This window comes from Ailuropoda melanoleuca, chromosome 4, assembly GCF_002007445.2.
Source record: "Ailuropoda melanoleuca isolate Jingjing chromosome 4, ASM200744v2, whole genome shotgun sequence".
Lineage (NCBI taxonomy): Eukaryota > Metazoa > Chordata > Mammalia > Carnivora > Ursidae > Ailuropoda > Ailuropoda melanoleuca.
The window spans coordinates 108,032,121-108,057,288 of record NC_048221.1 but is presented as its reverse complement, the minus strand read 5'-3'; the positions used below and the strand labels follow the sequence as shown (position 1 = coordinate 108,057,288).

The 25,168-nt window shown below is 42.2% G+C and overlaps 2 protein-coding genes across 8 annotated transcripts in view; both read left to right on the top strand.

Moving 5' to 3' along the window:
* Positions 1–7,626, top strand: part of MERTK (MER proto-oncogene, tyrosine kinase) — a 110,161-nt gene extending 102,535 nt beyond the window's left edge. Inside the window, exons 19-20 of one of the 2 annotated variants that reach the window (XM_034659531.1) lie at positions 3,133–3,262; positions 5,984–7,626. In XM_034659531.1, the coding sequence (XP_034515422.1) occupies positions 3,133–3,262; positions 5,984–6,352 (499 nt within the window). In that variant the 3' untranslated portion in view covers positions 6,353–7,626. Of the gene's footprint in view, positions 1–3,132; positions 3,263–5,853 lie in introns of both variants that reach the window. The other variant, XM_011231159.3, reaches the window with a different exon arrangement.
* Positions 7,627–17,932: 10,306 nt separating this feature from the next.
* Positions 17,933–25,168, top strand: part of TMEM87B (transmembrane protein 87B) — a 50,375-nt gene continuing 43,139 nt past the window's right edge. For all 6 annotated transcript variants that reach the window (XR_004625013.1, XR_004625012.1, XM_034659527.1 and 3 more), the window contains exons 1-2: positions 17,933–18,412; positions 22,126–22,186. Coding sequence is in view for 4 of the 6 variants with exons in the window: in XM_034659527.1 (XP_034515418.1) it covers positions 18,254–18,412; positions 22,126–22,186 (220 nt within the window). In the remaining 2 variants the exon portion in view is untranslated. The remainder of the gene's footprint in view (positions 18,413–22,125; positions 22,187–25,168) is intronic.

Here is a 25,168-nt window from a genome sequence, read left to right as displayed (position 1 = left end):
CAGCATCACTCCCAGGCTGCAAGTCCTGCTCCCCATGGCCCACGAGGCCACTCTGTGTGATGCCGCCGTCACCTACGTGGTACGTTTCCTTAGCCGAGTTCATGGCGTCCTGGCTGCAGCCCTTAGAACACTCCCTACCTGCTGGCTACAATGGTTCTCGGCACTTGTGCTGATCGCCCTCATCGTGCAGTGTGACACCAGGGAGCCACCTTGTTCTTCCTTTATCCTGCCGATTCCTATCAGCCAGCAGATGTCCTTCAGAGCCCCCTCCCCTCCATTCCTACCCTGAAGACCCTCAAAGCATGGAGGCCCAGGGCTGGACAGGGCCAGGGGCCATCGACTTCCACTTCCTCATCACGTATGTGCAAACAGTGGCACAGCGACCTCACAGTGTATGTAAGTGATGAGTGAGTCAGGATTATTGTTTCCCGTGGAAGAGTGCAGGCCCTTCCGTCTCCCATCTCATTTTTCTCCTAACCCCCAGGCTCCTAACACATCCTTTGGGTGGCAACCAAAGCAGTCTTTCTGAAATGAGTCTGATCATGGATGCCCTAAACATAATCTCTCCGTCGTTCCCCATTGCCCATAGGGTAAAACCCAAACCCACTGGGATCTGACCCATGGCCAGCAGAGGGGCTGAATGGCCAAGAATGTGGTGCTAGACACTCCTTTGCCAGGGACAAGCAGGTGCTTGACAGATATGGGTGAATTCATCCATTTATAAATTTTGTACATTTGTATGATTGCATCTTTTTAAACTCCTTTTTTAAATAGTGGTAAAATACATGTAACATAACTCTTTGTACGTGTACAGTTCAGTAGTGTGAAGTGAATTCACTTTGTTGTCCAGCCATCGCTACTCTCCATCTCCAGGACTCTTTTCATCTTATGAAACTGAAAAATCTATACCCATGAAACAACTCCGCATTCTCCCCTGCCTTCAGCCCCTGGCAACTGATAGGATTATCTCTTTTATAAAATCTCAACAGAAAACAACAATGACCATTTGCAAAGTCAACTACCCAACCTGTTGATTTCTTTCCACCCCTAAAATTGACATTACTAAACCTCACAGCCCCCATTACTGTCCAGGCCCTCTTGCTCCTCTCCTTGGTCCGCTACTGTGGCATCACCCTTTTGGGGGAGTAGCTTAGACAGTAAACATGCTCCCATGTCTATAAAAGCCATGTTCATATTTTTAAGTACTTCACAAAGTACTGAAAGTAAAAAAAAAAAAAAATTGATTTCGGGGTGCCTGGGTGGCTCAGTCAGTTAAGCATCTGCTTTCAACTCAGGTCATGATCCCCAGGTCCTGGGATCGAATCCCACTTCAGGCTCTCTGCTCAGCAGGGAGTCTGCTTCTCCCTCTCCCTTTGCCCTTCCTTCCTCACTCATGCTCTCTCTCTCCCCCTGCCTCTCAAATAAATACATAAAGTCTTAAAAATAAATAAATAATAAATAAATAAGTTTCAAAGTGATAGTGATACTTCGCTACATGAAAAAATGATAGATTATTCAAATGCTTTCTCAAAGACCCAGAAAAATTGAAAATAAGTTAAATAACACAGCCCCTTTTTGAAGTAATGGAAAGGAGTGTGTGTCTCTAAGGACAGAATTCCTCAAAGCTCATCTCAGAGTGCCAACAATCAAGGCTTTGTGGGGGGGGAAGGAAGTAATGCAAATTGATTTATACCATAAAAACCTTGAAAATGGAAATAAAAACTGTTTGTCGAGTCTAAGTGGCCATCTAGTGAAGGTAAAAACAGGGAGAGTAAAAAATACTCCGCAGTCTGACGTCCAGGTGAGAATCAGGGTTCTCAGATGGGAAGATGCCCCTGCCGTTACCTCAGTGTCCTGTGTTCATGGCCGGCCCCTTCGTAGGCAGAGCTCTTTACAAATCTCCACCTCCCAGAAGCATGTGCAAGCGTTGATAGGGGCTGCAAAAGTGAACAAGTGAAAAGATATTGTTAGACGCCTACATAGATGAGATCTGCCCGTGTGTGAAGTACCACAGGCTACTGGAATTAGCCAAAGTATCTACATCATGTGTCCAATGTAAATACGGGAATTGCGTATTTATGTTCAGAAGATTAAATACGGGAATTGCGTATTTATGTTCATAATTGCGTATTTATGTTCATCATCTGACACGTGGCATCTAGTCCACGTGTCAGATGATTTCAATTTGGGTTGTTTTCTTATCCAGCAACACGAATATCAATTTCTCAAAACAGGAGAGAATCAAAATGAAATGATGGTGTAACTCACTCTTCATCTCCGGCCAGTAGTTCCTAATTCAGTCATCTCTTTGTTTCGTTGTGCTCATAATTCTTAATTCTATCAGACACTGCGAATGAAGAAGCTACCCGGAAGAGAGAGTTGTCTGTACACGACACAGCAGAGGGGTCATGAGTCCCTGGGAATAGGAATTGTCCAGCCGGAGGCTGTTCCCCTACTGCCCACACAGCCGTGGTGGCATCTATACCATCCCTGAGTCCACTCTCATTTTCATTGCAAAGTAACAATGACAGGGCTGTTGAGAAGATTAAATGTAGTGACACTCACAGAACACCCCACCCCCTGGCCTCTTTAGCCCCTGCCCCAGGACCCTGCTAACTCAGTTCTCCTGGTTGCAAACCCAGTTTGATGGTATGGAACTGAGGTCAGCCCACCTTTTCTGTAAAGTGCCAAATAATAAATAGTTTTGGTTTTGCAGGCCATATGTTTCTGTAGCAACTACTCAACTCTGCCACTGTAGCAGAAGCAGCTGTAGACAATATGTCAAGAAATAAATGTAGCTGTGTTCCAATAAAACTTTATTTACAAAACAGACAGTGGGCTGGACGTGGCCCGTGGGCCATATAGTTTGCCAACCTCTAGCATGAAGGAAGGACCTGAAATACTCCTACTTTACAACGGTAGATGTAATTGACACATATGTTCTGTATTCCTGGAGCCAGAGAATCACTTATTACATGCCCATGAGACATTTATACAAGAAATTTCCCAGAAGTAGAATTAGTGTGGATTAAAATGTGACAGAATCAAAGAATAGATGAAAACAAGGTGTGGATTGCATTCAGGGCTCTGGGTGCTGGACTGAGAAAAACTCACCCTTCTGTATACTTGTAGGTATGAAATAATGCACTCTTGCTGGAGAGCTGAGCCCTTGGACCGACCTACCTTTTCAGTGTTGAGACTGCAGCTAGAAAAGCTCTTGGAAAGTTTGCCTGAAGTTCAGGACAAAGCTGAGGTCATTTACATCAACACACAGTTTCCTGAGAGCTGNAAGAATGTGGTGCTAGACACTCCTTTGCCAGGGACAAGCAGGTGCTTGACAGATATGGGTGAATTCATCCATTTATAAATTTTGTACATTTGTATGATTGCATCTTTTTAAACTCCTTTTTTAAATAGTGGTAAAATACATGTAACATAACTCTTTGTACGTGTACAGTTCAGTAGTGTGAAGTGAATTCACTTTGTTGTCCAGCCATCGCTACTCTCCATCTCCAGGACTCTTTTCATCTTATGAAACTGAAAAATCTATACCCATGAAACAACTCCGCATTCTCCCCTGCCTTCAGCCCCTGGCAACTGATAGGATTATCTCTTTTATAAAATCTCAACAGAAAACAACAATGACCATTTGCAAAGTCAACTACCCAACCTGTTGTTTTCTTTCCACCCCTAAAATTGACATTACTAAACCTCACAGCCCCCATTACTGTCCAGGCCCTCTTGCTCCTCTCCTTGGTCCGCTACTGTGGCATCACCCTTTTGGGGGAGTAGCTTAGACAGTAAACATGCTCCCATGTCTATAAAAGCCATGTTCATATTTTTAAGTACTTCACAAAGTACTGAAAGTAAAAAAAAAAAAAAATTGATTTCGGGGTGCCTGGGTGGCTCAGTCAGTTAAGCATCTGCTTTCAACTCAGGTCATGATCCCCAGGTCCTGGGATCGAATCCCACTTCAGGCTCTCTGCTCAGCAGGGAGTCTGCTTCTCCCTCTCCCTTTGCCCTTCCTTCCTCACTCATGCTCTCTCTCTCCCCCTGCCTCTCAAATAAATACATAAAGTCTTAAAAATAAATAAATAATAAATAAATAAGTTTCAAAGTGATAGTGATACTTCGCTACATGAAAAAATGATAGATTATTCAAATGCTTTCTCAAAGACCCAGAAAAATTGAAAATAAGTTAAATAACACAGCCCCTTTTTGAAGTAATGGAAAGGAGTGTGTGTCTCTAAGGACAGAATTCCTCAAAGCTCATCTCAGAGTGCCAACAATCAAGGCTTTGTGGGGGGGGAAGGAAGTAATGCAAATTGATTTATACCATAAAAACCTTGAAAATGGAAATAAAAACTGTTTGTCGAGTCTAAGTGGCCATCTAGTGAAGGTAAAAACAGGGAGAGTAAAAAATACTCCGCAGTCTGACGTCCAGGTGAGAATCAGGGTTCTCAGATGGGAAGATGCCCCTGCCGTTACCTCAGTGTCCTGTGTTCATGGCCGGCCCCTTCGTAGGCAGAGCTCTTTACAAATCTCCACCTCCCAGAAGCATGTGCAAGCGTTGATAGGGGCTGCAAAAGTGAACAAGTGAAAAGATATTGTTAGACGCCTACATAGATGAGATCTGCCCGTGTGTGAAGTACCACAGGCTACTGGAATTAGCCAAAGTATCTACATCATGTGTCCAATGTAAATACGGGAATTGCGTATTTATGTTCAGAAGATTGCATCTAGTCCACGTGTCAGATGATTTCAATTTGGGTTGTTTTCTTATCCAGCAACACGAATATCAATTTCTNAATGTAAATACGGGAATTGCGTATTTATGTTCATAATTGCGTATTTATGTTCATCATCTGACACGTGGCATCTAGTCCACGTGTCAGATGATTTCAATTTGGGTTGTTTTCTTATCCAGCAACACGAATATCAATTTCTCAAAACAGGAGAGAATCAAAATGAAATGATGGTGTAACTCACTCTTCATCTCCGGCCAGTAGTTCCTAATTCAGTCATCTCTTTGTTTCGTTGTGCTCATAATTCTTAATTCTATCAGACACTGCGAATGAAGAAGCTACCCGGAAGAGAGAGTTGTCTGTACACGACACAGCAGAGGGGTCATGAGTCCCTGGGAATAGGAATTGTCCAGCCGGAGGCTGTTCCCCTACTGCCCACACAGCCGTGGTGGCATCTATACCATCCCTGAGTCCACTCTCATTTTCATTGCAAAGTAACAATGACAGGGCTGTTGAGAAGATTAAATGTAGTGACACTCACAGAACACCCCACCCCCTGGCCTCTTTAGCCCCTGCCCCAGGACCCTGCTAACTCAGTTCTCCTGGTTGCAAACCCAGTTTGATGGTATGGAACTAAGGTCAGCCCACCTTTTCTGTAAAGTGCCAAATAATAAATAGTTTTGGTTTTGCAGGCCATATGTTTCTGTAGCAACTACTCAACTCTGCCACTGTAGCAGAAGCAGCTGTAGACAATATGTCAAGAAATAAATGTAGCTGTGTTCCAATAAAACTTTATTTACAAAACAGACAGTGGGCTGGACGTGGCCCGTGGGCCATATAGTTTGCCAACCTCTAGCATGAAGGAAGGACCTGAAATACTCCTACTTTACAACGGTAGATGTAATTGACACATATGTTCTGTATTCCTGGAGCCAGAGAATCACTTATTACATGCCCATGAGACATTTATACAAGAAATTTCCCAGAAGTAGAATTAGTGTGGATTAAAATGTGACAGAATCAAAGAATAGGTGAAAACAAGGTGTGGATTGCATTCAGGGCTCTGGGTGCTGGACTGAGAAAAACTCACCCTTCTGTATACTTGTAGGTATGAAATAATGCACTCTTGCTGGAGAGCTGAGCCCTTGGACCGACCTACCTTTTCAGTGTTGAGACTGCAGCTAGAAAAGCTCTTGGAAAGTTTGCCTGAAGTTCAGGACAAAGCTGAGGTCATTTACATCAACACACAGTTTCCCGAGAGCTGTGAGGACCCTGGAGAGGGCCCCACACTTGCTCAGCTGGACATGAATATTGATCTTGACTCTATCATTGGCTCTTGTACTCCCAGCGCTGCCGTCAGCGTGGTCACTGCAGAAGTTCACGAGAACAGACCTCATGAGGAAAGGTACATCCTGAATGGGGGCAGTGAAGAATGGGGAGATCTGGCTTCTGCTGCCCCGGGAAAGAACTGTGTTTTACCAGAGGACAGACTTGTAAAAAATGGAGTCTCCTGGTCCCAATCCAGCACACTGCCCTTGGGGAGCCCATCACCAGATGGACTTTTATTTGCCGACGATTCCTCAGAAGACTCAGAAGTCCTCATATGAGGAGAGCTGAGAGACATTCCCAACTCAAGGAAATTCTTCTGTTGTAGGAGAATCCCTGTACAATCCATGTTTTTGAAATTTGTCTTCCTTTTCCAATCAAATGTCATGGCTCTAAAGCACCAGGTGAATGTTGTCAAGTAAGTCATCGTGAAAAATATATATATATTTATTTAAAGAGAAAATACATATATATGTATATGCTGCAAAGAGACAAAGATCTATTTTAATAAAAGATGACTTATTTCATGTTGCTTCCCTTGCAGATCTAAAATTTACACTTTAACAGCCTCGTCTCTACAGCTCTTCCCTGATGTTAACATTTGCACAGAGTCAGTGTTATTTTTTTAAAGTTGTTTCTTTTTCATGACCGTTAATTGTAAAAATAATTTGTAAAATGAAATGCTGTATTTTGACTTTGCTTCTGATCTTATGAAAAATCTGATATTCTTACAAGAATCATCTCTTTGATAAGAATGATTTATTTAATATTTAAAGTTTTATAACTGATTAATTCTTTGATAGGACTTCCTAATAAAACATGAATGAGAAAGGATGTGTCGTACTTGACTTGGAAAGACAGTGGTCACTGACCAGCAGCCTCCATGCCTTTGCGAAATGAATTCCCTTAATGCCTGGCCCTCAATACAATCACTGTGACTGAGCTTGGCGTTGTTCTATCAGGATGTGGAAAAACCACTCCAGAGTCCAAAGATGAAGAACAAAGAATATTGAAAAGTACAATCTGGGTGGAAAGATTTAAAATAACTTGTAGAAGAGAATCTGACAGTTGGAGCACTTTTCTGTTTGGGAGTCACAACTTGGCGGGAGGTAGACGTGGGCAGTGGGCAAGGTACACCCTGGCTTAGAACTCAGCCCCTCTGAGTTCACATCCAGGCTCTGTTGTGTCTCGGCAGCCATTGCTTCTTGAGCACGTGCTGTGTTTCAAGCACTTTACGTGAACTGCCCTATTTAATCTGTATATCACTACCATTGTTTGTGATAGACAGATGCCGTCTGTATATGTACAATGCCATCATCGTGTATGGGCCAGGAAACCGAGGCCGGAGTCATTGAGTAACCTGCTATGGCCCACATCTAGAGAGGGATGCAGCCAGAATTTCAGAACCAAGTAATCTGACTCTGGCTGGCTCTGCATGTGATTTGGGGGTTTGCTCCAGAGCCTCTCGACCTTTTAATTTTACCTGATAAACAGACAGGTAGGGGTGCCTGGGTGGCTCAGTCAGTTAAGTGTCTGCCTTCAGCTCAGGTCATGATCCCAGGGTCCTGGGATTGAGCCCTGCATCGGGCTCCCTGCTCAGAGGAGAGCCTGCTTCTCCCTCTCCCTCTGCTGCTCTCCCTGCTTCTGCTCTCTCTGTCAAATAAATAAATAAAATCTTAAAAAAAAATAAAAACACCACATACATAGGTAGCACTTACTATGTGGCCACACACAGCACTCATTTCATCCTAATAGCAACCCCGGCAGGTAGGTAGTACTATTATATCCACTTCACAGATGGGCGGGCTGAGGCAGGGAGACCCTAGCTTACTCTGCCGGTGAAGGCAGTAGACTGATGCAGTGTGTAAGCATTGATCCCTCAGGCCTGTTGCTCCCCATTTGTGAGCAGTCTCACCCAAGCCCGCAGCCCATGAGGATCCAGTGTGCACTGGGCCCAGGGGTGTGGCCCCCACAGCCTGGGTCCTGGTCCTGGCTGTCAACCCAGGAGCCCCAGTCTCCAGCATGAGCCCACTTCATGTGAAATGCTCCATACAAGAAAGTTCTGAGGGTTTGAAAAGGATCTGCATTGTTGTAGAAAATGCCAGCATCAGTTTAATCGGTGAAAGAGGAAAAACAACAATAACAACAGCAACGTTGTTAGAACCTATAAAGGTAATCTCTACAGTTAGAAATTTTGGAACATTTGTTTAAAAAAAATCAATAAAAAAATTTTCTATCACCTAGTTGTGCAGTGTTTCTTATTGATGGTGACTCAAGGATGTGAATAGTTCATCATTAAATCATTAAATCCTGGGTCAGGAACTGAGTGGCTAGTTCAAGCAAAAAAACCCGATATAGGGGCGCCTGGGTGGCTCGGTCGTTAAGCGTCTGCCTTCGGCTCAGGGTGTGATCCCAGGTCCTGGGACCAAGCCCCGCATCGGGCTCCCTGCTCCAATGAGAAGCCTGCTTCTTCCTCTCCCACTCCCCCTGCTTGTGTTCCCTCTCTCACTGCGTCTCTCTGTCAAATAAATGAATAAAATCTTTAAAAAAAACCTGATGTAGAGAGGTATGTTCACATCCATAAGATAAATAAGCAACTTGAAGAAATGATATTTGAAAGTTTCATATAAATTTAATATGAAATCCCTATATTAATATACTTTGTGCTTTATATTTCTGACTGTAACTGTACAGTGTAAACAAATAGATAATAAACAGCTCATTGAATGCCAACAGTCCCCCAAGTCCTGTCCAGTTTGCTCAATATGTGCCGTGTGGCCTGAGAAGGGTCAAGAAACCTGGACCAGTTCAGCTACAGAAGAGCGTGGAGAGGTGAGCAAGCTGTGGCTTCTGGCTTTCCTTAAGACATCAGCAAACATAGCAGAGGAACTCACTTCATCTCCAGCCCGCAGCAAAGCACCTTGATTAAATGGGCTGTGATGGGCAGCACCTTCCCATCCCTGCTTCCTTTTCCCAAGAGGGGAAGGAAGAAGCTGCACTACCATTATTCAGATTTCAAATCTCACTGAGAACTTTGGTATCACAGTGGTTCTTCTTAGCCACATTCAAATGTTTGAAGGTTCTGAAGAACTAACGTTCAGAGGACTCAATCACTGGGAAACTCTTGTACTGTCTGCTGAGCATGAACTGAAAATAGCCTTTTAAATTCCCTTCTGTAAAAACTCAAATTACTTTTGTAAAGTGGCTCTTATGGGCAAAAAAGGGGGGAGAGAAAACAGAGAGAAACAAATTGGGTCATTGTCTTCAGCCGCCTGGGACGGGGCTGGGGAGGGCAAGAGGGCAAGAGAAATAAACAAATACCAGAAATACTTGTGACCTACAGGTGGGGACTAGCTCTGCCTTGGGGGTGGTTTTCTTGCTTCTTCCCTCCTTCCCTCCCTCCTTCCTTTCCCTTCCCTTCCTTTCTTTTTTCCTTTCCTAAGTAGAAAGGAGAAGTGACGATCAGAGCCTCCTGAGTTGGGCTGCACAGCCAAGGGCAGAGGCTCGTGTGAGCACTCCTTGGGCAGTCTGGGCAGGTCACCTGGCTCTCCTGGAGCCCACGTTTCGATAAGTGTACAGTAAAAATAGCAATCCCTTCTCCTGCAACCCCCTGGGTGTTTCTGTAGAGAGGGGAGGAGGCAAGGTCTTTGAAAGTACTTTATACTTATTAGAGGATTTTCCCCATTAGAAGCTTCTCCCACTTTCGTTTTTTATGCAGTACAAACTCACCATATGTCATATTAGAAATAGCTTCCCTGATTGTGTTATCAAATCCCTCCAAAATGACACAAACTCACTCAGAAATGAAAGAATTTCACCATTGCCAGGGATGCAGACAGGTGAGGAAGTTGGCAGAGTGAAGGAGACACGCCATCATCCCTCGCTTCCGATGGCTCCTGGGCTCAGAGGCAGGGAACTCTGTACACCCTGATGCCCAGAGGTTCCTCTCCTATCCATCTCATCCTGGAGTTTGGCTCCTTGGGACCCTCAGTGTCCATCCACCCCCATATATGGGTGATGGCAAACAGTAGTGACCTTATCAACAAGATTGGGGGTCCAGAGGTGGGTCCGAGTGCCTTCCTGGGATGGGGGGGGGCTCTTCCTCTGCCTCCATGACCCCAGACCAAGCAGAAGTTCCTGCTCAGGAAACAGGCCAAACCACATTCTCTTATCTGGCAAATCAGATTGACTGTGGCCAGACAAATCCTGACTCATGAAAGTCAGGACTTTTGTGAGTTCTCCTGGTCAATGGCAACAAGTGGGAACTTCTGCTGAGTCAATGGGAAAATAATTGACCCCAAAATAAACCAGCTATGACAGCAACTTAACTTCTCTAAAGACATTTAGTTACCTTGGATGACAAATGGAAAAAAGGGAAGTTTTGTTTTCTTTAATGAACATTTCAGTAATGCATGATGTTTCTATATGTAGATTTTATCCTCTCTTTTAAAGCTCCGAGAACAGAAGTAAAACTGCCCTTCTATTTAATGTAAGCATGTCTAAATTACTTAAATTAATTGTATTTACATGTAATGAGGGTGCCTGAGTGGCTTAGTTGGTTAAGTGTGGGACTCTTGGTTACAGCTCAGGTGGTGATCTCAATGTCCTGGGATTAATCCCTACATTGGGCTCCATGCTCAGTGTAGAGTCTCTTTGTCCCTCTCTCTCCCCCTCTGCTCCTTTCCACCACCCCCCAAATAAATAAATAATATCTTTAAAACAAAAACTTTTTTTAAAAAAATGTAATGATTATTTCTAGAAGCTGTAACCCAAAGACCTCTACCTCAGAATATTTTCATGTACAATACCTTCTATTGAAATGGGATTCCATGCATAGATATTTGAAAGAGCAACTTGATTGTTTTATATGTTAACCCTTCCTACCTCTTAAGGACACAAGAATATGAAATTAATTCATGAATTTATTGAGACTGCACAGTTATAAATTCTAACCAAGGCAGTGTTTTCAAACAACAGTCCTGCGAGGACACATGTGATCAATTTATCCATTTACTAATATTCAATGAGAAGAAGGCTCTTTTCTGAACATTGAGATTTGCAAAGAACAGCCTTGCTGTCTTGAATAACAGTCCAGAGGAGGGAACACGGGGCTTCAAATGAATACTTTCTTTTAAAGAATATTCTTCAGAATGCTCTGACTTGCACATTTTGTTGAAGCCAAGCCTGCAGATGATGTTTAGACTCTAACAAACCTCAGAACTAGAGAACGTGTGCTTTCCCTGGAAGCAGCTCTAAGGCTCTGCCCTGTCAAAATTAAAGGGCCATCCACTGGAGTTTGAAAACCGAAGTTGCATTATACCACAATGGTCTGGGCAGTTCAAGGGAATGTAGACTGCTGTTTTAACTCCACAAGTCCTGATGGCTTCTTTTAATATAGTTTTTCCAAAGATAGAAAATAATTTCTTGTTACATAAATGTGTAGTTTTCCAAATCTTTTTCTTCCTACACTTCACATTAGAGTATCTCTAATGATCTGTCTTCAAATTTGCTAAAAATTTCTTCTGCCAGCTCACATCTGCTGTTGAGTCCTTCTAGAGAGTTTCTCATCTCAGTAATTGTACCTTTTAAAAAAAATTTAAGTTAATTCTGCCCTCAATGTGGGGCTTGAACTCATGACTCCAAGATCGAGAGCTTCCTGCTCTACAGACTGGGCCAGCCAGGTGCCCCTCAGTAATTGTATTTTTAACTCTAAAAGTGCCATTTTTTTCTTTTAATAACTTGTATTTATTTGTATTCTCTATTTGATTTTGAGTTTAAAATTTTAAAACATAGTTTTCTTTAGTTCTCTGAACATATTTATAAGTAGATGCTTTTTAAAATAATAAGACATCTGCTAAATCTATTATATGGGCCTCTTGAGGGTCAAGCCCTACTGACTACTTTTTCCGTATGTATGAGTTAACATGTTTCTTTGCATATTTCACATGTTTTTTGTTGAAACTGGATATTTCAGATCATATATAACAGCAAGTATAAATTCTAATTTGTCCCTCCTTCCAGAGGTGGTTGTTACCACTGTTTGTTTTCTTATTTGTTTTGTTTAGTGGCTTGTCTGAATTAATCCTGTAGACTGTGTTTCTCCTACAGTATTTGATCACTGATGTCTCTGCTTAGTTAATTTTTAAAAATTATTCTTGTTTTCATTTTTTAAGTCTGGCTTTTAAGGGGTCACCCCTGGGTCAGCGTGGTTTAGTAATAAGCCAGCCATTGGTCAGTGTTGTATTTAAACATCTTGAGGGGGCGCCTGGGTGGCACAGCGGTTGAGCGTCTGCCTTCGGCTCAGGGCATGGTCCCGGCGTTATGGGATCGAGCCCCACATCAGGCTCCTCCTCTATGAGCCTGCTTCTTCCTCTCCCACTCCCCCTGCTTGTGTTCCCTCTCTTGCTGGCTGTCTCTATCTCTGTCGAATAAATAAATAAAATCTTTAAAAAAATAAAAATAAAAAAATAAACATCTTGAGGCAATAAGGCATCTACCTTTTGTTTATGGATCTGTCTACAGCCTGGAGAATATATTTCAAGTTCAGGAAATTTAGAAGTCTGCCCTGCGTTCACAGTGTTCCCTGTTTAGCCAGTGATAAGTAGTTCATTAAATGTGAATGGATTAAACATTCTATTTGAAAAGACAGATATCTTTAGGCTGGATAAAAAGGGACTTATATCTAGAAATATAAAAAATTCTTACAACTCAACAATACAAAGACAACCTAATTTTTAAAGGGGAAAAAATTTTTTTAAGAGAGCAAAGGACTTGAATACATACTTATCCTAAGAAGATATATAATGGCCAATGAACACATGAAAAAATATTCAACATCATTAGTCATTAGGAAAATGCAAATCAAAACCACAGTGAGGAGAACCTGGCTGGCTCCATTGGAGGAGTGTGCAACTCTTGATCTCAGGGTTGTGAGTTCAAGCCCCACACTGGGTGTAGAGATTACTTACAAATAAAATATTAAAAAAAAAAAACAATGGTGAGATACCATTCACAGCTACTAGAATGGGCATAATCTAAAAGACAGTTAATAACAAGTGTTGGTAAGGATGTGGAGAAATTGGAACCCTCGTACATTGCTGATATTACAAAATAGTACAGCTGCTTTATTTTTTTTTAAAGAGTTTATTTATTTATTTGACAGACAGAGAGACAGCGAGCGAGAGAGGGAACACAAGCAGGGGGAGTGGGAGAGGAAGAAGTAGGCTCCCAGAGGAGCAAGGAGCCCGATGTGGGGCTCGATCCCAGGACCCCAGGATCACACCCTGGGCTGAAGGCAGATGCTTAACGACTGACCCACCCAGGTGCCCCAGTACAGCTGCTTTAAAAAATAGTTTGGCAGTTTCTCAAATAGTTAAAACACAGATTTACATTATGACCCACCAGTTGCATTCCTAGGTGTATACCCTAGAGAATTGAAAACATGTTCACACAAAAACTTATACACAAATATTCATAGCAGTGCTATTCATGATAACCAAAAAGTGGAAACAACCTAAACGTTCATCAGTGGATGATGAATAGATAAACAAAATGTGCGATATCTTTTTTTTTTTANATACCATGGAACGTTATTCACCCATAATGTGCGGATACGTGATGTAATGTGGATTAACATTGAAAATATGCTGGGTGAAAGAAGCTAATCGCAAAGGACAACATATGGTGTGATTCCATTTATGTGAAATATCCACAGTAGGCAAATCCATAGAGAGAGAAAGTAGATTGATGTTTGCTTGGGGCTGGGGGAGGCGAGAACAAAAAGTGACTGCTAGGGGCACCTGGGTGGCTCAGTCCCTTGAGCGTTTGCCTTCCTCTCAGGAGCCCCTGCTCAGTGGGGAGTCTGCTTCTCCCTCTGCCTCTGCCCCTCCCCCTGGCTCTCTCTCTCTCTCTCTCTTTCAAACAAATAAAATATTTTTTAAAAAGTGACTGCTAATGAATTCAGGGTTTCTTTTGGGGGGTGACTATAATTATGGATTTTTATAGATTTTCAACTAGTTTTCCTTCATTCATCTTAAATTCTGTTATTAGGTGCATAAGTATATAGGATTATTGTGTCTTTCTGATGAAGTGACCCCTTTAACATTATGAAATTACCTTCCTTATATCCCTCATAATATTCTCTGCTGTGAAAACTTCGCCTGATGTTAACGTAGTCAGTCTAGCTCTCCTTTTAGTATTGTTAGAATATCATATAATCTTTCATGCTTTTCAGTTTTAACCTATTTATGTTTTTATATTTAAAGTCCCTTCCATGTAGGCAACATATAGTTGGATTTTTTTTCAACCAATCCGACATCAGTGCCATTTAATTAAGATAATTAGACCATTGGCATCTAATATGATTATTGATACATGGTTGGGTTTCAAGCAACCATCTTGCTATTTGTTTTGTATTTGTCCTATTTGTTCTTTATTCCCTTTATCTACTTTTTCTGCTTTCTTTTGGAATAATCATATTTTTTATGATTCCATTTTACCTCCCATCAGTTTTTGTTCTTCTAGTGATTATCCTAAGATTTATAGTTACATGCTTAACTTATCACAGTCTTTGTTCAAGTGATATATCATTTAAAGCATAGTATAAAAACTATACAATAATACATTTCCACTTCTTTCCTCCCGGGCTTTAAGCTCTTGATGCATAGATTTTATTTCACACACGTGATAAACCCCAAAATGGTATTTTTGTGTTTGTTTAAGTAGTAAAATATCTGTTAAAGATATTCAATAATAAGAAAAGATCTTATATGGTTACATGTTGTTACCATTTCCACTGCTCTTTATTCTTTTCTATGAATTCAGTCTTCCACCTGGAATCATCTTCTGGACATTTCTTCTCAGACTGGTCTTCTCACGATCAATTCCTTCAGCTTTTATAAATCTGAATATGACTATTTCTCATTTGTCTTTGCAAGATATTTCTGCTGAGTATTGATTCCTAGATTGAAAATTTTTTTTCTTTCACTACTTTTAAAATAATGTTTCTCCATTGTCTTCTTGTTTGTATTGTTTCAGACAAGAAATTTATGTCATTCTTATCTCTTTGGTTTTTTGTACGTAACATGTCCTTTTTCTTTGCCTTTTTTAAAAAAATATTTATTTATTTATTTTAGAAAGAGACAGAGAGAGAGAGTTTGAGCAGGGGGAGAGGCAGAGGGAGAGGGAGAGAGAGAATCCTCAAACAGACTCCCCAATGATCATGGAGCCCAAGGCAGGGCTGGATCCCAGGACCTTGAGATCATGACCTGAGCTGAAGGCAGCCGCTTAACAGACTGAGCCACCCAGGTGCCCCTATAAACTTTTTATTATGAAAATTTTCAAACTTACACAAAAGTAGGCAGGATAGTAATGTAAATGCCCATGTATCCATCTCCAGGTCTTAGAAAATGATCAACTCACGGCCAATCTTGTTTTATCTGTGTCCCCACTCACTTCTCTCCCTCTTATATTATTTTAAAGCAAATCCCAGACATCATGTAAACTTACATTAATATTTCAGGGTGAATTTCTGCAGTGATCCCTGGCAGTGCCCTGCCCGTATTCCTCCTGTCCTTTCACTTCAGTGTGCCTGAATTGACTCTAGCTCTCATGGTCTGCATCTCTTTGCTTAAAGGCTTTCCTCCAAAGTGGGGAGAACTACTGTGTCATGCCCATAGCAGGCTGGAACTGCCAGTGTCATTGGTGCCCCCTCAGGACAGACCCTAACCAAGGACGAACAGGTATGAAGATATAAATATCTCAGCTCCTTCATCCCTTGTGAGATGATTATGAGGCATGTGCTTCACACCTTTCTCCTAAGTTTCTCAATGGGATTACATTCCCTTCGCCCACAGTAGTAGCTGATGTGATAATGCCCCCTTTATTATCTGTATCCCTTCTCTCGCATTTGCTCACTCCCTGTATCAGTTTTCCAGGGCTGCCATTACAAAGTACTACAGACTGGGTGACTTGACATAATTTATTTTCTCATGACTCTGGAAGCTAGAAGTCCAACATCAAGGTGTCAGAGTTCAAGGTGTCAGCAGGGTTGGTTTCTTCTGAACCTCTCTCCTTGGCTTATAGATTACTGTCTTCTCCCTGAGTCTTCACATGGTCTTTGTGTGTGTGTCCTAATAAGAATTTATTCTTATTCTTATTCTTCTAATAAGAATACCATTCATACTGGAGTAGGGCCCACCTACACAACCTCGTTTTTACCTTAATTACCTTTTTAAAGGCCCTATTTCCAAATACAGTCACATTCTGAGGTATTGGGGGTTAAGACTTAAGCGTATACATTTTGGGGGGAAAATTCAGCCCATAACACTCCCCTACTGGTGTTTCCTGCATCTCTCAAATGAACTACTTCTACTCAAATCTTTATTACAAGGTCTGTTTCTGGGCAAACTCAAAAGAAGGAAATCTCTAAAAGATAAAGGACTCTTGGAAAAAAATTAACCAAATTACCCCCATACAATCTTGATATCCATACTTCAAGGCTTTACCTGTTCTGCCTTTGTACAATTGGCTTTTTACATGTGGACAACTTTTTACATTTCAGGGACTATGCTGTATTGATCTTGTCCCTATCCAGGCAGTTCCTTGGATGCAGGAGCAATGCTGCTTGATTTGCTCATGTCAATGACAGTAGTTCTAATCTGCTTTGAAAACTAGGTTTTAATAGAAAAACCACAAAATCTAAATGACAAAAGTACTTGTACTTTAATAATGTAAAATCCTTTTTGAGTCTACTACCAGCAATCAGTACAAATGTGCAATACCCAGCAGTAAGGTACACAATATTTGTTGACCGAATTAAGGTTTTAATAATTTTAATCAGATGTATATATAGCATCATGAACTGAAGTTGGAAGCTGAACACTCAGGATTACAAAGACATTTATAGTAGACACGAATTTATATAAAATAGTTTCAAACTGCTAGTGCCACCTACTGGTGAGGATTGGCCAGTGTTCCAGAAACCTCTCTCCGTGCTCTTGAATTTTGATGGGTGTATATAACAAGGGGCCTATCTGACACATTTGTAAACAATAAAAATCTGACACAATAAAAAATATTTATTTATAATTACAAGTTTCTTGTGAAAAGGAACTATCACAAATTCGATCTTCACAGTTATATATATATATGAGCCTCGACTCAGAACTCTGGACTAGACTCTCAATAATTACTGGCTAAGTGACTAGGGTGACTGATAAAGCAGAGAGAGCCTCTTGACTATAAATCAATCCCATTTTACATTATAACACTATTAATCCAGGAGTGTATTCTTCCTCTGGACATTACTTACATTTGATAATAAAGTAGTTCTCTTTAACAGCAAGCTTTCGCAGACGAAAATGCTGGGCAAAGCACACAATAAGACAGATGTAAGCCCTGCCCCTTTCAGCTTTAAGTAACCAGGCGGCTTTATTTGTCTTAAAATTACTAACTGTGCCACCGACGTTGTACTTATAATACAGTGCCTTGGGTTCAGCTGACCCTGACCTCAAAGGACTTTCCAGACCACTTTCCATGAATTTAGAGAACAGTTTGTTTCCCATGAGCTGAGAGGACTGGAGTAGGGGCACGTGCAGAGGATGCAAGGAATTGAGACACAAGGAGCAGAACTTTGACACGGAACCATCCCATACTCTCCACTAAGCGTCGGACCACAACCACAGTGAAACCTGGGACTTGAGTTTTCGGCCTCAGGCCGGCCCCGCCTCCCAGCCCGTCCCCACCCCAGTATGGTCCCGCCCACACCCCCGCCTACTCCAGCGGCCCCGCCTCCACACTCGGGCCCGGCCCTGAGTCCCGCCTCCCCGCCCGGCCACGCCCCAAATCTGGCCACGCCCCAAATCTGGCCCCGTCCGCATCTCTTCTCCGGGCTCTGCTTCCACACTCCGGTTCGGCCTCGAGGCCCGCCTCCACGCTCTGACCAGCCCACCCCCTTCTAGCCACGCTCTAGCTTCTTTAGCTCCACGTCTGGCCCCGGGCCTCAGCCTCGCTTCCCCGGGCCCAAACCAGGCCTCCTCGCCGAGGCCCAAACCCCTCGCCCACCTCCCAGTCGGAACCACACCACCCGACCCAAACCCGCCTTCCGGGGGCGGAGCTGCACCAGGTGCGGACCCGGGGCGTGGCGGGCGCCTTGGAGCGCCAGGTGCGGCTTCCGTGTCAAGATGGCCGCCGCCTCCCGCATCGGGGCTCGGCTTCAGCTCGGCCGCCGCCTTCCTGCCGGGGCCTCGCTACTTCGCGTCGCCCTCTGCCTCCTGTGCTGGGCCCCGGCGGCTGTGGGCGCCGTCCCGGAGCTCGGGCTCTGGGCAGCGACAGTCAACGACGTAAGTGGAGCGTGGAGACCGAGGCGTGGCGCGTCTCGGGCCCTCAGGGTCCTCGCGGAGCTCGCCCCGACCCCCGGGCCCGAAGTCGGGCCCGGGCAGGGACTTGTTCTTCTGGGCTTTGCCGGGCCTCCTCCGGCTCCATGATACGCTCCCTGAGCCTTTCGTCTGTTATGGACGAGGAGAGCCCCATCCTCCGGCCCGACCTGGGCTGTGGGGAAGATCACAGTCAGAAGCCTGTGCATGGGGACGACTCTCCCTTCTGAGCGCTGGTACTGTTCCCAAGGATCGCCTTTCTCGAGGTCCTGGCCCCTCGCTGTGCTCTGACGCGCTCTGACTCGTTCAAGTTCTTGTTTATTCAGACCCGAGCCCCGGATCCCTTGGCACTCGCTCGGGCCGGCATCTTTGCCATTTGACCCCACCTTGGGTCCGGGTGCAGCCGCAGGGCCACACCCGTGAGGCCACTTTGGAAAGGACTTAACTAGACTTCACTCAACATAAAATTAAAAGAGCGTGTGCCGCTTTCGGTTTTTTCTTTGAGGAGAAAACGTGTGACAGCCACCCCACTTTTCTTTCGCTCTTCTGGGGTTCCTGAAATTTCTCTAGGGCTCCTAGCATAGTTCCGGGAATGTGTGTGCGGAGATGAGATGGAATGGGTGATTAAGGAGTGTTTGAAAGGCTAGTCTGGAGGCATGAGTGTGTGCAAACTTCCTTTCCAGTGCAGGCCATTTGAGAACTTGGCATCCAGTAGTCACATGAGATGATGTAGGAGCGATGCAGGAGTGGAATTTGGAAAGTCTTGCTAAAGAGGGACAGGAAATCGGGAAGAGACCTTATCCCTTGCTTTTCTAGTCAGATGATTCATCCATCTCTGTTCTAAGATGAATATTTACCACATGCATTAAAATCATGTTTGAGCCCTAAAGGGAAAACTTATATTTTGGTTTACTCGATCAGAAAAATTTAGTACTAGAGGCTGCAAATACTTCCTACAGCGTAGAAACTATACAGGAAGGAAACTAGGTCTCTTTCTGAATTTTTAAGACCTGATGCCACCATTTCTTCCCGGATTCTTCTGGGTTGGTGTCCCATTATATATGTCAGTGATATAGCATGCACATCTCTATTATTGAATTTCTCTGAACAGTAAAAAGCAAAACTCAGAGAACCACACTTGTGGTTTCATGTTGCTTCTTTAGTGAATGGCAATATAAACTAAGAGTAAACAATACTGGAAGTGAATGAGCTGTGCACAGATTGTTAAACTACTTGACCATATCTGTAAAGGTCTTTGCCAACTATACTTTGGATGGTGAAATTCCAAAGGCCTTGGAGAAAGAATAACTTTGCTTCCTGCATAAGGAAGGTAAATTTCTCCTTGGGTCCTACCTACCTCAGATCAGTAGGAGTCCATAAAGCCCTTCTTTGCAGAGAATATGCTGATTTTCGCCCCATTTCAAGTTGTTAGAATTTGCCCTTAAGAATAAGACAGGAGATGGAAGCTTTCATTTATTTGTACTGCAAATGTATCAAGAAATGCTTTTTTTGATTGTAAAGGTCAACAAATAGTTTGAGCACCTGCTGTGCACAATGTGCTAGACTGGCCATTGCTGTTGCAAAGATGAATTTAGACAATAGTCCCTTCTCTCAAGAAGCTCACAGAGTAGTAGAGACAACAGATTCATGAGTAGTTATATACTCGGCAGCATCCTTGGAATATTAGTGGAGCACTAGGGGGTCACCTCACTCTGCTTTCTAGAGTTGATGTCTGGTTGGGTCTTTAAGGCTGAGTTGATGTTACCTGGATGAAGAAGAAGGAGGGAGTTTAAAAGGAGCAATGCAGGAAATTCTTAGTGTTTCTGCTGAATGAGNGAGGGGGTCACCTCACTCTGCTTTCTAGAGTTGATGTCTGGTTGGGTCTTTAAGGCTGAGTTGATGTTAACCTGGATGAAGAAGAAGGAGGGAGTTTAAAAGGAGCAATGCAGGAAATTCTTAGTGTTTCTGCTGAATGAGGTTCTGGTAGGAGTGTTAAAGGGGACTCAGGCTACCCTAAGCCTTCCATAGCTTGGCCCTGAACCTGTGGCCAGGAGTCTGAACTCCAAGACCCTTAGGGTCTGAGGCCAGTGATGTCATTGATGAAGTGCGCTAGAGTCGGGGTGCTGGGAGAGCTGTGTCCTATAGATCACGTGCTCCTTCTGAAGAGGGCAGCTGCCATTCGGCTCCAGTTGGTGGCTCTTACATGGCAATGTAAACACAGGATTGCCAAGTCTCTTTTTTAAAGTGAAGACCAGAATCCATATTTTTATCATGTCAACTAATTCAAAACATTTTTAAAAGTTCCCATGTGAGCCAAACAAACCCCATTTATAGGTTTGCTTAGGCCATCAGTAACAAATTTTGGGTGTGAATGAAGGAGAGCCATTGAAGGATTTTAGACATAAGTACCAATCACTGTGGCTGCTGTCTAAGGATGAATTATAGGCTCAGATCTGGTGGCAGAATTACCAGTTAGGTTATTGCAGAGCTGGAGGGAGAAAACGTTGAGAGCCTGAATTGGAAATGTGGCAGGGATGGAGAGGAAGAACTACATTTGGGAAGTGTTTGTAAGATTAAGTAGGCATGCCTTGGAGATTGGCGACAGAGCTGAGGGGCTGGAAGGAGCCAAGGCTGGGGTGACTGAAGATGGCCTCACCTGCAACCAGCATGGGTAGTGTAGAAAGAGTTGGGGAGGAGCAGAGAAGAATGTATCTGCTTTAGGACAGATTAGTGTGAAATGTCTATCCTCTAGGATGGATATGACCTTAAGGCCGTTGGGTACGTGGATCCGGGGGTCAGAAGAGGGATCTGGGCTGGGGGATTTGTTGTTATTGTTGAAACTGTGTTGGGGTGGAAGGTTACCAAGAAAGAGCTGCCTATCATCTCTGTTTTTCATTCCTAACCACTTGTTCGTTGAACACAGTCCCTTCTCACATCGTTTTTATTCTTGGTGAGGGAAGACATTAAATAACTAAGTAATGGATTATTTCATTTTAATTGTGGAAAGGAACGTGAAGGATGGGACCTAGAGACTGTGTAAGGGAGGGCTTGGCCTGGTGTGGCGCCTGGTGTAAGACTTCCTGAGGAAGGGGCCCTTGAACTGGGCTGAGAAGTTTAAGAAGTCATTAACAAGGTGAATAAAGAGTGACAGGGAAGGGTTTTTAAGTAAGTTTTCAGGTTGACTACTAAGGTCCTGAGAGCCGGAAGGAATACCCTGCTTTCAGAGCTCTGAGAGAAAGGTGCTGAGAGGTGGGCAGGCCTTGATCATGCAGGGGCCTGTGAGTGGCAGTAAGAATTGGTCTGTTATAAGTACATAGTGGAAAACCATAAAGTACATTCGAATAGATATCGAGAAAACAACTGCAAATACATAGATAGGTCCCCTTCCTGAGCAGCAGTAATGGTACATGGCAGCAGCCCTTACCTCCTGTGTGTTGCTGGTCCCAGGCTAAGACACTGGAAGCAAGAGCATTCCGGATCCTCTTAGAGAGTAGACACGTGGGACAAGATTTTAAGCAAGTGGGTGATGAGACCAGATTTGCATTTTTAAATAATAATCACTCTGGTCACAGGAGTGCAAGGGTTAGAACTGTATATTTTCAAAGATAAAACTGTACTCCTAAATAGAGAAAAAAAATTTTTAACTAGATCTTTTTGTATTTTCTTGTGTTTCATTTTAGAAATCAGGACCTTTGATATTTAGAAAGACTATGTTTAACTCTACTGAAATCAAGTTTTCTGGTAAGTACAATAAATTAATATAATACTAACAACAGTATATTATAAATGAATAATATCATGTAATGTAATATAAACTGATAATAAAACTAATATAACATTTTAAACTATGCAAACGTTTTGTTTTTAAGTGGTTCTAACATTTTCAGGGTTTCTTTTGTTTGGGTCAGGCCTTGGTTATTTTCAAGAATGGATTTTTCTGATCCTATCTCAAAAAATGTAATATGAATCATTCTTCAAAAATTATAATTAAAGTATAATAAAGTAGGCTTCAACAAAAAAAGTATTTCACTTCTGTGAAATTTTACTCTGAATCCCAGCTTTCAAAACTAGATAAATTCCTTTTATGAATATATGAAATGTCATGATTATGGTAAAGCCTTTATGCCCCTGAAACTTATAAATATACGTATGATCATAGACTACAGTAAAAATTACTAGACACTAACATTTTATTTTATTTTATTATTTTTAAAGATTTCATTTATTTATTTGACAGAGAGAGAGTATAAGCAGGGGGAGCGGGAGGGAGAGGGAGAAGCAGGCTTCCGCCCAGCAGAGAGCCCAACGTGAGTATTGATCCCAGGACCCTGGAATCATGACCCAAGCCAAAGGCTGAGCCACCCAGGCACCCCTAGACACTAACATTTTAATTAGGATTTTAAATACTGGTGTGTAAGAACTACCAAGTCATAGATCTTGAGGTTTTTAATATTTTTAATGGGTTTGCAGCAAATCATATTTACTGTAGTCTAATTCCTCTCAGTGTTTCCAGTAACTTGACTAGGTAAGTTGGTTGCCAGGGTTAAAGTTTTGGGATAAAGGAGTAGTTTTTTTGTTGGGTAGATTAAATTGGCTTCCTGGGAGTCCAAAGCCATGCCCCTTTTCTCTATCACATCGTGTTCAAATCATTTATTGGGTGATTCTGTCATATGTGGGTCTTTGGTGAGGGAAGTTGGCCAACTATGAGCTAGAAAGCAGAGATGGTTCAAAGCAGCTCGTTGATATCATAGATCGTCAGTGGTGATAAGAGCTTGGTAAGAAGAAATTGAAGTCCAAAGTAAGTGAGGAAAAAAATTTGGCATCTGTTTGCTTTAATGAATTCAAATCTCAGTGTCTAGACAGGTAAGGTTTAGGAGATGCAGACAAAAAAAGTTAAATGGAGGAAAAAAGTGATATGTACCAGTGAAACACATAATTTGTTTTAAAAAATCAATATGTAGTGTTTGCAATCAGCTAAGAGTAGACCACACTCAAGACAGTGGTATTAACATACCTAAGGAAAGAATGAGGCCTCAGAAGGGAGTTAAAAGCAAAAGCATAAAAAAATACAGTGTTTAGTCAGGTTAAAGCAGAGGTCTAGCAGCACCGATGGGAGAGAAGTGTTCTTGAACTATGACTGCAGTTATGACATGTCACTGGCAGGTGTAGATGCAGCATCCTTCTGCGCTGCCTCGTTCTGGGGCCATACTCACCGGGTAACCTTCATCCCCTTTGGGTATCCGGGAAGGCATGCTGAAGGGAGAGAGTTAATCATTACACAACCACTTTACTGTTACTAGTGGTGAGGTGAAGGAGTGAGACTGAGGCTCTGTGTTCTCACAGAACCAGATTTTAGTGCCTGGAAAGCTAAGAATTAGTCCCTTGGATATGTGTCCATGCCGCGTGGTGGATCAGGCATCTGGCTTTCATATAGGTGACCCCTCTTTTGCTACCCCGTTCATGATGCAGGCTTGTGGAATCACTGCCGAAAATCTCTCAGTGTAATTCACTGTATAAACAGAATAAAAGAAATACACTATATAATTGTCTCAATATGTACAGAAAAGCATTTGGAAAAAACACAACACCCATAAAAACTCTTAGAATTCTAAAACTAGAAATAGAAGAAGACTTCCTCAAGCTGGTAAAGGCATCTATGAAAAATCTATAACATTATACTGTCAGTTTTCCCCAGATTGTTCTATAAATTCAGTTAATCTCTGTCAAAATCCAAGCTGACTTTAATGTAGAAATTGAATAGCTATTTCTAAAATTTATATACAAATAACAAACCTAGATTAGCCAAAGCAATTTTTAAAAAAGAACAAAGTTGAAAGACTTCTATCTGATTTCAAAACTTAATGTAAAGGTACAGTAATCCTAACAGTGTGGTATTGGTGTAAAGGTAGACATACAGAACAATGAGACAGATCAGAGAGCACAGAAATAAACCCACATGTTGTAAAGTCAATTGATTTTCAGTAAAGGTGCGAAGGTAGTTCTTTAGAGAGAAGATAGTCTTTTCAATAAATGATGCTGGAACAACTATATAACTACGCTGAAAAAAATCTCATCTCTTACATTGATCGTGGATTTAGATGCTGTCTCCACTTCTCTGTCCTTCCCTTCTGGGAGTCCATTTGCCCTTATGTTAGACCGCTTGATATTGCCTCACAGGTCACTAAGGCTTTGTTAATTTTTTTCAGTCTCTTTCTGTGCTTCATTTTGGATCTTTCTATTGCTTTGTCTTCAAGTTCAGTGATCTTTTCTTGCCCAGTATTTAATTTCATTTAATCTCTATTAATCTCATACAGTGAATTTTTTACTTGAATATTGTATTTTTTTAATCTCTAGAAGTTTGGTTCCTTTTTTCAAATATCTTCTTTCCCTCCTCAGTATTTTCATATTTTCCTTTACATCATTGAGCATATGGAAAATATTTATAATAGCTGTTTTAATATTCTTCTCTGCTAATCATCTTTATCATTTCCACCTTTGTCATAATGACTAATCTGTCATGATTATGAATCAATTTTTTCTGCTTTTTATATCTAGCTTTTGTTTGGATGGTGGAAGTCATGAATGTTACGTTCTTTTTTTTTTTTTTAAGATTTTGTTTATTTATTTGAAAGAGTGAGAGAGCACAAGTGGGGGGGGAGGGAGAAGTAGACTCCCCATTGAGCAGGGAGCCTGACGAGGGGCTTAATCTCTGTAATCTGGTAT